At 31.4% G+C, this 12987-nt stretch overlaps 1 protein-coding gene and 1 pseudogene across 2 annotated transcripts; one reads left to right on the plus strand and one right to left on the minus strand.

Annotated features, from left to right (window-relative positions):
• Nucleotides 1-5249, minus strand: LOC146921234 (uncharacterized; annotated as a pseudogene). Its single transcript, XR_015012051.1, has 8 exons — nucleotides 5108-5249; nucleotides 4118-4819; nucleotides 3593-4024; nucleotides 3394-3458; nucleotides 2760-2853; nucleotides 2594-2665; nucleotides 1676-1780; nucleotides 1-280 (listed from the first exon to the last, which is right to left on the minus strand). The product of XR_015012051.1 is annotated as an uncharacterized LOC146921234 (transcript).
• Nucleotides 5250-9534: 4285 nt separating this feature from the next.
• Nucleotides 9535-11292, plus strand: LOC146921235 (germin-like protein subfamily 1 member 1). Its single transcript, XM_085714677.1, has one exon. It carries the CDS (start codon nucleotides 9568-9570, stop codon nucleotides 10231-10233), a length of 666 nt encoding a protein of 221 aa, XP_085570803.1. The 5' UTR covers nucleotides 9535-9567; the 3' UTR covers nucleotides 10234-11292.
• The last annotated feature ends 1695 nt before the right edge of the window (nucleotides 11293-12987 follow it).

Raw genomic sequence — 12987 nt, forward strand, 5'->3', positions numbered from 1 at the left:
GTGCGAAGAAGAAATTTGTCAACAATATATGATGTGCATTGAGCACTCCTTCCTCCTACTCCTCAGAATGTTCATAATTAAGATTCCTATTTAACTAGAACAAGATTGCTCAACTGTTCCACTATTGCATACTAAACTAAAATATCATAGTGTTGAAATTGACTTCTCCTTTGAACACATACTATGAGACACACCGGTGTGTTTGACTTCTATTCATTTGCTCCTCTCTTTACCTTCACCACTTGTGCAGCTATCGACGGCTCTCAGTCTTAGCATCTCCCTGCAAGAGTAGTCATGAAAACAGGACATTGTCAGAACTCAATGGAACACAATAAGGCCTTAGAATGGAGTACAATGTGAACTGTCGACCATTAAGTGTAAGGACAATGAACCAGAAGCCAACAAGACCTAGATTTTGCATATAAGTTGAATTTAGGAAACCTGGTGTATGTTTGGATTTGAGTTTGTAAATTTGATTTTGGTTGAACTTTGGCAAAATTGATTTTAGTCACGAATAGAGTGAGTTGATTGACTTTTGGAAAATTTGAGTGAAAAGTAATTTTTACATAATGAACATTATTTGGATAGTGCTGACAAAAAATCCCTTTTAGATGCAACATTATTAATATGGATATATAATTATTGTTAAAGAAATAAGATATTGTTAAAATATGAGGGTAATTTTGCCAATATATATCAAACATGATTTTCCTTTGCCGAAAAGAAATATTTTATTTGTTCACATTATGATAACAAGATCATGGTTTTAAGTTAAAATCAATTTTGTACAAAATTGCCAAACATGTCACCACATATTCCAAACCATATTCAACCTATGCTTTTAGTGATAGTCTAGGAATAATATCAATATAGTACTCTTATAACACTTTTTCAACATATATATTTTCTTATTATTGAGTGAAATTCATGTGGAACTTGTTTTTTATTTCGTCGGACCCAATCCTTAATTAATAAGACCCATGCGACTTTTACTTAATAATAGAGGGTGTGTTACTTTACCTCAAAAAAAAAAAAAATTGAGGGTGTGTTACGAACATTTCTTAGAAAATTATTTAGATGGTTTGATAAGAAATAGCAGAGGTTGATAGCATTGCTTAGGGGAATGGATTCACTCGTGTGACATTTTGACATGAGGGAGAAGTGTAATCTCTGAAAATTCAGAATAGACATAAAAATGGGAGGGTCCACCTCTTCCAAACTTGAATACTGAGAGATAGCATGTCTCCCTCTCATATGAAAATTTTACCACTTTTTAGGGTATAATAATCCTACAATTCTTGTTTAACTGTAAAAAAATAAATTTCATCATTATTTCTAGTATGGACCACCAACACATGCTCATTTGGCAGGAAACATGTTTATTTTTTATAACCAAAACAAGACAGCCAGGTCCCATAGGTCTCCCTAACTTGATTACTATCACCAAACTCCAATTATCAGTTGTTAAACACAAGGTTTGACTGACTTCAATTAAAAGTAAAGTTTCAGATAATTAGTCGTTTTCACACATCTCTCAAGAACGCAATCAATAGTCAGCTGATACCAAAAAGTTATTTTTAAGGTTGTTTTATATATCCTTAAGCAACATATAACTTTCCATTTCAGATGTGAATATAGAAGATATCACTTATCAGTTCAGATGTATAACACGTACCTTTTCTGCGCGACTTTTTGATCCTTTTTGACCACGATAAGAAGTTGTTAGGGGTGTGGCCTTGAAATCATGCTTTAGCTTTTTCATCTCTGCCTCTTTTTCCTCCTGTGTTGAGATATGTTAGTCATGCATATTATATAGATTAAAATAGAATGTCCAACTCATATCCCATATCAGCCCTTCTATAAACTAAATACATGATTGGTTTCACAGTGGAAATTATCAGAATTTATTTTCTCTATCAAGCATGATTTTCGTAAAGAACGAATGTTTGGTTACTGTTAGCAAAATTGATTTTGTATCCAAACCTCAATTCGACCAAAAGTGATGAAAAGTAGTTTTAATGAATTGAACCATACAGTGTGTTTGGATTTCGCAAAAATCACAGCGCGATCGTGATTTGAGCAAGAAGCTCCAGTTTCTAGCTTTATAAATTCATGGTGAGTAGAATGCTTTGTGAAGTGAGAGTGATGAATCCATGTTAAGCAAAAGCTATAAATCCCAACTTCACATTAGAATCTATTTTGAAGCAAGACCGTTATTATTGAATGACACTTAAACATGCCAAAATCAATCCTATGCTCCTACAATCACTTTTATGTCTCCCTAAATTAAACCGAAACATTACAAAAATATATTGAATTTGCTTCTAGACTAAAACACTCAAATATAAATGACTTAATCCAAAACACAGTTTTAACCAAGTCGATTTTAAAAAAAATCAATTTTGTTTAAATTCTCATTTTATCAAATGCTCCCCCAAACACAATAAGTATCATTGATTCATTGCCCTGCCTATCTTTCAAAATATCATCTCTAATACACTATAAACATAAGCAGACACTTAAGTGAAGCCAACACAGGAATATAGGAAATGCCAGTCATTTTAATAGAAAATCACGGAATGAGGAAGAGTACCTTCAATTTTGTTTGGAGACGCGTTCTTTCTACCACTTTTGTATTAGGTTTTTCCTCTATTTTTCTTGAGGACTGATATAGATGAAAGAAAAAAATAGTTTGGTCAGAAGAAAACTACAAATAAGGGGGTACTTTCAATTTTAAACATCACAGGAGATAGTCCTACCGCTTTCCCTTTCTCTGATTTAATGTCACTTTTCGGGGCCAAAGTTTGTACAACACTTCCACTTCTTTTCTCCATCCTCTCAGCGGTAGCAGGCCTATTCACAAAAAAAATTAATTCCATACAATTTCATCAAAATAGAGCTTATTAGATTTGTTTCATAGAAATCTTATCATATGCTTTGTCAAGGAAAGAGGTTTGATATATTTCATAAAATCCAACTAGCAAGCAGATTCAATTCAATACTTTTTTTTTTTTTTTTGAAAAAGCTAAAATGAAATTTATTAAAATCGCGATTCAATTCAATACTTAACACAATGGTTGTTTTCGTAGCCGTTTACGAAGTACAATACATTTCATCTAAAGGAGAAATTCAGTTCAAGTCGCAAATGATATTGTTGGATAAAATCTAAAGATATAAATATGTTCAAATCAATTTGAATCACAATTTATATATAGATTCCTTGGTTGAAGTTCTCCAAAAGGAAGCTAGAAACAAAATATATGACGCCATACGATTAAAAAACCTTCTTCAATGTGTTGTTAAGATGCATTAATAGTATGAAATTTATAAACAAAAAATAGTACATGAAACATGTGCCTATAAAACAATAAAAGTGCCAATTCAATAATTTACCTTCCATTTTCTTTCCGCAAAGTTGTAGAAGTTGGAACCTTCGACGCAGTCCCCCTTGGAGGAGCCTGTCAGGATATATGTAAAAAATCATTTTCAAATCAATTTTATTTTACAACAGATAAACATGCATTTATACTGCACCAAATTTATCACCATCCATAACAATGAACTGCAGTTATCATAAATATTTTCCAATTACCTGCTTTATTACTGAAGATCTGTCTTCTTCTACGGAAGTTTTTGGCTGGTTAAAATTCTTCTGGAAAGTCTTAAATGCTCGTTTGACTATGTCCTTATCCCCCATACTATCCATAATGAGAGATTTCCTCATAGTACGAGGAACTGGTTCAGTAGTATGAGGAACTGGATCAGGCTTACTTGGACCTAAGCTCATAGACATGTGCAAAGATCTGGTCGCGACTTTTTTGTTCTCCACACTAGAAGTAACTTGCCTCCTAGGTAAGGACTGCGGATTTCCCTTTTTAGTTGAAGCGGCAGATGCCAATGTTTTAGTTGGAGCTGATGTAGGCTTTGAACTTCTCGGTGTCGAAATTTGAGATGCCTTAGGTTTTGCTGCCACTGGTTTCTTCTTTGTTTTGGCTGCATTATTTTCCCTATTCACAGGGATAACCTATCCAAAATAAACGGTAATCAAATACTCAACCTTTAAAAAATTTAACATTATGAATACATATGATTTAACCAAATATGAAATAAAGCAAACCTTAGATTTCTTTGGATGATCCAATTTCACATCTTTTTCTTCAACTTGTGAAGCCTTTTCTGTCTCTTTGTACACAACATGAGAAATTTCCTTCACATCTTCAGCTTCAACGTCAAGAATTTCTTCTAGTTTTATGCACACGTCTTTTTCAGGTTCGTCTATCTTGTACGAACCATGTGATCCACTTTCCACCTCTTTATTCTCCACCTCAACTGATGAACTTTGGTAATCTACCAAAACCGCAACTTCCTCCTCCTCCTTCAAATCATCCGCATGACTCCTGCCGATATCACCAACCGGGCTGATTTCAATTTCTTGCTTATCGCGTTCCTCGGTACAACTACCTTGAGTGTTGGAAATACAGAATTCCGAATCAGTCTCACAGGCGTTACTGTTACCGTTACCATTACCGCTCAGATCTATACCATTATTTTCTTCTGATCTGAAAGAATCCCTCTCCCTCTCCATCTCCTTCTCTTGAGCCAACAATTCGGCTTTCCGGGCCGCAATCTTCTTGTAATGAGCTTCAAAGTAAGCTTTCTTCTGTGCTACTGATCCAGGTGTAGCACACTTCTCAACTTCTTCCAAATACTTATTTGGAGAGAATGAAGACCATCTCTCCCATGACAGTGAATCATTATCAAATCTACCAAAAGAAACAGACACTTGCAAAGCAGAATTTGATGCTGTTGTCTCTCCCATCTAATCAAACAACAACAATAACAACAACAAAAAAACAACCTTTTTAGAATCAAACAACAATAACACCAAAAAAAAACAACATTTTTACAATCAAACAAACATTTTAATAAACACATGGACAATTCACAACACAAACAACACAAAATAAAAAAACACAACATTTTCACAAACATAAATTTAGTATTTTATGACATGATCCAACCTAAGAACAAAACAGATTTACAAATAACAATAATAGTAAAAAATTAAACTTTATACTAAAACAACAAAAATAAGAAATGGGTTTACCTTATCTTGAAGAAATTCACAAAGCTACAACCCAAAATTGTTGGAAAGACATAGAAAGTGTAAATAAGCCATGATCAAGATTAATCATTTTGTAGAGATCTAATCTATCAAAAATGATAAAGATTGAAGAATAGTTCACAATGAGACAAAAAGAAAACTCTATAATAATTTTGTAGCAAATGATTATGAGTAAAGTAAAGGAAAAAAAATATAAAAAACATGTGCATGTGGATTTTAAGAGTGAGAGAATAAGAAGAATACCCTTCTTTTTTTCCCTTACTACAGTAACATCATCATTTGTCTCTTTGTGGTACTTGAGGAAAATCCTAAGATAAGAAAAATGTTACAAAAGAATAGAATAAAAAAAAATAATTATTCAGAGACTATGAAATATATGATATATGATATAATTATTGAGAGTAAAGTGTATAAAGTAATTTCAAAGTTTCACAACTGCATATTGTGTCTCTTAAAAGTAGATTTAACTTTTGATGGTGATGAGTACTTCTTTTTCTTATGATGAGGGCCAAGTTTTGAAGCAATTTAGACTTTAGAGGTTATGATATAATTGGATTGAAAGTACAGAGAATTATGAAGGGAAAAAATGAAACATTTTTGAGTCAAAGAAAAATGAAACCATTTTAGTAAATTATTTTTGGAATAGAAAATAATTCTTTTGAACATAATATAAGTTAATATGGTTTGAGTCAAAAAATAATAATAGAAAATAATTTAGTTATTTGACTAAAAAAATGTTAGTTGTATCTTGGGACTGAATCTTTTTATTATAGACTATGAGATTAAATCCTCTCATATGAATGAAGAGTCTAGTAAAGTATGGGCCATAAAAAACATAAAAGATGGTGATTATAAATTTTAAAAATTAAATTTAAGGGCTAAGGGGTAAGGAGATGAAAACTCGGACGAAAAAATAAATATTAATTTAACAAATAAGTTTATCTTACATGAGAAAGTTTCAATGGAGAAAATTTATATTATGTGGTGTATATTAGTAACCTTACTTACGAATTTTCCTCCCATTAATCATACCAAAAAAATGAGAAGGTTCCAAAATAAAATAAAAATGAGACAAAGATGACCTTAAAAGAGTTGGTAATATGTCATTCCTCTTTGCAAAAGAACCTCATTTTGAATTTTAGAATCGATAACCAAATATCCTTGAGTACGGGTTAGGCTAAGAAAAAACATATATTGTGGGGATATTTTGGAGCACTGAAATCAAATAACTTGATTAAGGTAAATAAAGAAAAAATCATTTCATTTATCTCTCAGTCAAACATCATTTTGTCAATTAAATAAAGGGTTAAGGCAATAAAAAAAGGGTAAAGAATGAGAGTCAACAATATTTATTTTGTATTAGTTTAGTGTTCGATACATACGATTGGTTTCGAGTGGATCATAAGCTTCACCAAAAGATTAATCATTTGTAAGAACTTAAATTTGATTTTTCAATGTAACAATTTTTGGTCAGTTATACTTACCTGCGACTGAATTTCATATTATCAGGACTGTCATTCTCTAAAAAATAGAAGGTTAATGCCAAAAAATACATACTCAAATAAATACATATATGATTGACCGAAGAGGTAATGTGATGATCCGATTTCATACTCCAAGGATACAATCTTTTCAACACGCTTCTGAATACTCACTCCCTTATTGGCTTAAATCAAGGTGGTATCACACTTTAAAAATAAATTTCATATAAAGTTATGAAACATATATTAATTAAGAGAGTAAGTGTTCGAAAGAATATTGAGAAGAGTGTCTCTAGCATTTTTCTAAAATATCTTCGCAATCAAACCATTTAATCAAAATGTAACAATATATGAACGTCTTCATGGACAAACTAGTAAGTTTGTAACAATATAAGTCAATAAATATTAAGACGGTGATGATTTGATTATACTTTAAGATGAGATCAGAACAAGTACAGTATAAAATGCATGGCAAAGGAAGGAAGGAAGGGCCACATGAACAAAAGCTGTACTACTTGAGACGGTGTGTAAAAGGTTCCATGTGAAGGGCCTCAAATCTTTATTATAGATATCACTTGGGCCACATGATTCAATTTCTTCAACTCAATTAAAAAAACATTATAAAATTATTCAATAATTCAATTAAAAGAATAAAACGATGTCGTATTCTTCCAACCAACTTCAAACGACAGAGTTTCCTTGTACTGTACTAGTTCATAAATGAGTCCAAGCACAATTATTTTAATAGCTTCTTCTTTAAGCAGCAAAATCAAATCAAACTTGTATACAAATTTAAAATAAGTACAAGAGGTACTTAATCTAACAAGGTGTATATTTGGTGCTGCACAGATAAGTATTTGTTTTGAGTGAATTGATTTTATAAAATTGAGTCTGATTAAAAGTGATTTGAATGTAAAAAAATATATATGAGCACTCGATATAAGATTAAAGTATAGTTGAAAATCACGTATTCTCTTTTTTGATGTCATTATGTTCTTGCCTTATTAAAAATAAAATTAAATACATTAATATCAAAGTGAGTTAAACTATTCTGCAATTAAAAGTTACGAATCATAATTTCAACTAGAATGAATCCTAAAGGTAATATCTATTCTACTCGAATGCAACCCAATATGTCAGAATCAATTATACACCTCCATAATCAATAGTGACCCTTTTAAATATGAAACCGGACTTACACAAAATGATATTTAGATACATCAAAAGAGGATCACAACAATAAGGCAAAAAATCCAAACTATAAATTAAAAATAAGCACAAGAGGTACTCATCCCAACAAAATAAGATTAAGTACAATTAGTACTTATACCTCAATACAGGATCACCAACATAAACAAAAACTCCTAGCCTATCTACAAATACAATCTAATGGAAAATTTAACCACTAGTAGAACAAAGAAGGAATCCCCATTTTCTTCCATAAAAACCAATTCTAAGATAAGTTTTTGATCACATCCAACACCTCCTCTACCGTTGTAGATTTGGAGTTGAAAATTTGATTGTTTCTCCCCTTCCAAATCGATCACACTATCGTGCGTCAAATTAATAAGCCTTTGACCCGGGTAGCACTTGGGTGACATTGTAGTTGGTGACATTGGCCAACCACAATGTTACAAGTGGCTTTTCTTCTGTCTCTTTCATAAGGTATTTTTATTTTTTGTACGCTTGTGACATTGTTGTTGGCCAATGTCACCTACGGATTTTCCCCTTTGACCCCTTCCCTTAACCACCCTGCAAAAACTTGTAGTAAGGTATGAATATTCCCCGAGAGCCAAACAATCATTCCTAACCATTTAAAAATTTCATATACCAGATGGCACTTGCAAACCACATTTGATAAAATGTTGACATTCAGACTCACGGTGTTCACCACACCCAGCATACAATGCATTCTAAGGGCCCCCTAACAATCATCTCTTAAGCAAATTGTTCCTTATGGGAAGTCTTGTTAGAAGCAATTGCCGAGAAGCAATGATACTACATTTGATGCTATCTTGTTGACTGAAAATCAAATTGTTACGAAACTTCTAAATGGACTAAATACATATCACTATAATGTATGAAGGCATTCACACATTACTTTATCAACAATGTTATATTGACAACCAAAGTTGTCACCACACCGTAGGTATATACGGTAGATGCCATTTTTCCAACTTTTCATATACCTCATGATGCAGGCTTTAGAGACAAAGTTTACGTGACCCGCAAAATTTGGTATAAGTTGTTTATGAGTTGTCATATTTTTGTTGTACATATATCACTCATCGTATTGGTCAATGCACGTCTAACACTCAAACAAATCAAAACATCGAATCATACCTTACCAAAGAAAAAATGGTAAAACATAAATGGTGTAATGACCACATCATAACCCTCACACAAAAAGTTGAATCTAAATACTATCGAGTTTTATGAATTATTTTAAACTTTTTTTAATCTTAGAGATTAAGAGTTTGTTTTCTATTTTAAATAGCTTCTTTTAAAATTTATAGTTTTTATGTTGGTTGTTAATAAAAAGTAGCTTCTTCTTTTCCTAAAAATCTCGAAGATATAACTTCTAAATTACCATGTCAAAATCTTTTTTATAATAGGTAAAAATCAGACCCTAAAGTAACCAATTCCTAAAATGATACTAACTTGATCACAGTAAAAATAAATCACCACTAATCATTTTCAGTTGAATAAAATGTAGACATCATCCCCTTCTTGTGTCTAATTCTAACTTGATCATAATTCCTTTAGCTTGCATTATCAGTTTATTCTATATCCTATGCTCTCAAGCTACTCAATCATCTCATTTCACAATCAACATACCAAGTTGAATTAACATCACCATCCACCACCTGCTCTATCTTTTTCTCTTTGCACATGCATATAAATAACTTACCATATGCTTCAAAATCCATATAACACTAGCACATTTATATATCTAAAAAAATGAAAACCCAAATCTCTTTTCACACCCTTCCACTATTACTATTCACACTCTCCCTTTTTTTGAACCAATGTATATCTGACCCTGACCCACTTCAAGATTATTGCATTGCAGATAACAAAAACACATTTTTCATAAATGGGATACCATGCATTGATCCAAAACAAGCAACTTCATCACATTTTGCAACATCTTCACTATCAAAACCTGGTAACACAACAAACATGTTTGGTTTTAGTGTCACACCAACAACTACTATTAACCTACCTGGGCTTAACACATTGGGCCTAGTTTTAGTTCGTGTCGATATAGCTGGAAATGGGATTGTACCCCCACATTCTCATCCACGGGCCTCAGAAGTTACAACATGTATTAAAGGGCTTTTACTTGTGGGCTTTGTTGATACATCAAACCGTGCATTTACTCAAAATTTGAACCCAGGTGAATCATTTGTGTTTCCTAAGGGACTTGTGCATTTTTTGTATAATCGTGACTCTAAGCAACCAGCAATTGCAATTTCTGGTCTTAATAGTCAGAATCCAGGTGCACAAATTGCATCAATTGCAACATTTGCTAGTAAACCTTCTATTCCTGATGAAGTAATTAAGAAGGCTTTTCAAATGAGTGGTCAAGATGTGGAAATTATTAGGAAGAAACTTGGTGGTTGATTTGGATGCTGGTGGAGGTTTTTTAATTACTTTACCATTATACTTCATTTTTATATGAATTAAATATTTTTCCTGTTTTTGCTATTTCATTATTTTTTTGTCCTTGCAAATATAATACTTATTACTTTTGATCTTTGTTGTTTTGGTTTAGTCTCTAAATATTTGTTTATGATTGAATTGATGCATGTAATATGTAAAACCAATATTTGATTTTAGTCCCTCAAATATGAATTACATAAGGACTAAAATCGATATTACACACATATTATAGGAATCAATTTCAACATTATCGAATTTCGTAGGGACCAAAAAAAAAAAACAATGACCATAAGTAAATATGGAATTTCTTTTATAAAATTGGGGTTGGAAAATGATTATTAGTAATGAGATACTAATAATCATTTTTATGAAATTTGAAGTTTGATCCCTTGAAATTACAATGTCAAACTATTATGTTAAATTATGATATATATGCAAGGATTAAACGATACAAAACAAAAATTCTGAAACCAAAAACAAAATGTGGTATATTTACAAGAATAAACATGTTTAAAATTGTTCTATTGTCTTTTGAAAGTATTGTGCTTTGGTATCTTAGGTCGGTACATGATGATGATGTTAGATGTCTATATTTTATTTTTGTAAAAAGAAAGAGACATCTAAACCGTTGTATTATTTATGTTTAATTTAATAATCAAAAGTAAAATTAGATGGTTGATCCAACTCTTGTATTGTATTGGCTATTATTGTGGAGTGAAGAAGTAAGCTTATCCTCATCTACCTTTTCTATCGTTCTCTTTCTTTTGTTGGATTGTTTTTGCTTTTAATTTATTGACTTAGTTTAAACAGCAGGTACATTTCATTGTTCAGATGATGAACAAGTCAATGTCTTTTGGTAACTTTCAAATTCTACCAAACTCAACCCTTGTGAATTATTAGTTTTTACCAATTCAATAAAAGTGTATCTATCACATAATGTGGTCTTGTAAATCTACACAATTGTAAAAAGATGTGTCTAAAATAAAAAAAATTCTCAATTGCATTAGTCCTTTGAAAGAACTAATATCAATTATTTTCAATTTCAACAGTCATTTTAAAATATCGTTAATTTAATGAATCAATTTGCTCAATTGTACAATTTGAGTACTTAATTGATACTAGTAATTTAGTATTGCTTTTCTGCTCCCAAGTCATTGTTTTGCTTTCATTTTCACTGCAAATAAATTAATAATGAAATTAATATATGACACCATGTGTTGTATTCTTCCATGTAGTTTAGTTCCGTAAGCAATTGTGAAGTTTACGTTGAAATAGACATCATAACTGTGCCTCTCACCTAGTCAACTTTTGTAAACATGGATAGCAAACTATGACTTCATATTATACACTTGGCAGCTGGCACACATGTCTCTCTATCGACATGCACAACAAGGCACAATTTTATCATATTATATAATATATATGTACTACGATACTATAATCAATGTTTTAAAAATCGAATCAAACAGTTTAATCAGTTAAATCTTGAATCAACCTTCACTACGATTCAGTTTGATCATAATTTTTTTTATTTCGATGGTTTAAGTTCTTTGAACTATGATTCAGAGGTCTCGTCGATTTCATATGTGATTTAATTTTAAAAACATTGACTATAATTAATTTAACACAAATTTAGAATTACTCTTCCTATTCCTAATCTTCTAAGTATTATAACTAGAGATGATGCCTTCCTTTGATTCTTATCCAAGTATACATTATACTTGATTACATGACACGTATAGAGAAATTTGGTAGTGAAGGTGCAATTGCAATGATTTAACCATAAGCCTAGAACTTTCCATTTAACATGAACTTTGTGGGGCCTAAAGTAGTTAACAAATGAAAAATCACTTGATAAAAGGTAGTATATAGTATATTTCAGTTTCCTAAAGGCAAAGGTAACTAACTATTCGTGACTTAGCACCTACCTAATATGCCAATGTAACACTTGAAGTGTTGGCAATCTATAGTTCTATATTTTTTTTCTTCTCACTTTAATCTATTTTTCTAACTTTATACCTTAAATCATAGTAAATCCGTGATCAATTCAACTCCCAATCATAGCTTGTTAAGTGGCAACATGAATCACAAGCACCTTGTAGTGCTTTTGCTCCCCTTTATTCTTTTAGGTGGAAGGAACACATAAAACAAAGTACTAAAACACAACACTAGCACCATTCATTGTTTATTGGTTAGAGATAAGAAAAGCAAGCAAACAAAAACTGATGGAAACTTATATAGCTGATACATAAATGTGTATAAATGTGTATTTGGTGTTCGACATGTATCAGTGTCTAATATGTGTTGGCGTCTGTACAAAAGCGACATTGTACTTACCTAATTTTTCAAATTATCATCGATATTATACTCAAACTATTACTAGAATCCGTGTTTAATAGATGTAAACTCGAGCAAAGTAAAAAAGTAAGCAAACAAAACATGATAGAAGCCTAAAACCAGCACATTCAAGGTCCACATGACACTGAACAAAACATGATAGAAGCCTAAAACCAGCACATTCAAGGTCCACATGACACTGACTTTCGTAAATACATTCAATTACTTCAATATTTTTAAATTATTCTCGACGGCAACATGTTAGTAGTGTCAATATCGTATCTAGTGTCTGATTTTCATAAATATATGAAACTCAATAAAATTATAAAAATAAAAAGCAAGCAAACAAAAGTTGAAGAAAAGAAAACTTAATCAAAA

This window comes from Medicago sativa, chromosome 5 (assembly GCF_051527215.1).
Source record: "Medicago sativa cultivar Bolivia chromosome 5, Bolivia_mono, whole genome shotgun sequence".
NCBI lineage: Eukaryota > Viridiplantae > Streptophyta > Magnoliopsida > Fabales > Fabaceae > Medicago > Medicago sativa.

Excerpts from the sequence above, each read along its gene's own strand:
- LOC146921235 (XM_085714677.1), top strand. The coding sequence starts at position 9,568 with ATGAAAACCCAAATCTCTTTTCACACCCTTCCACTATTACTATTCACA.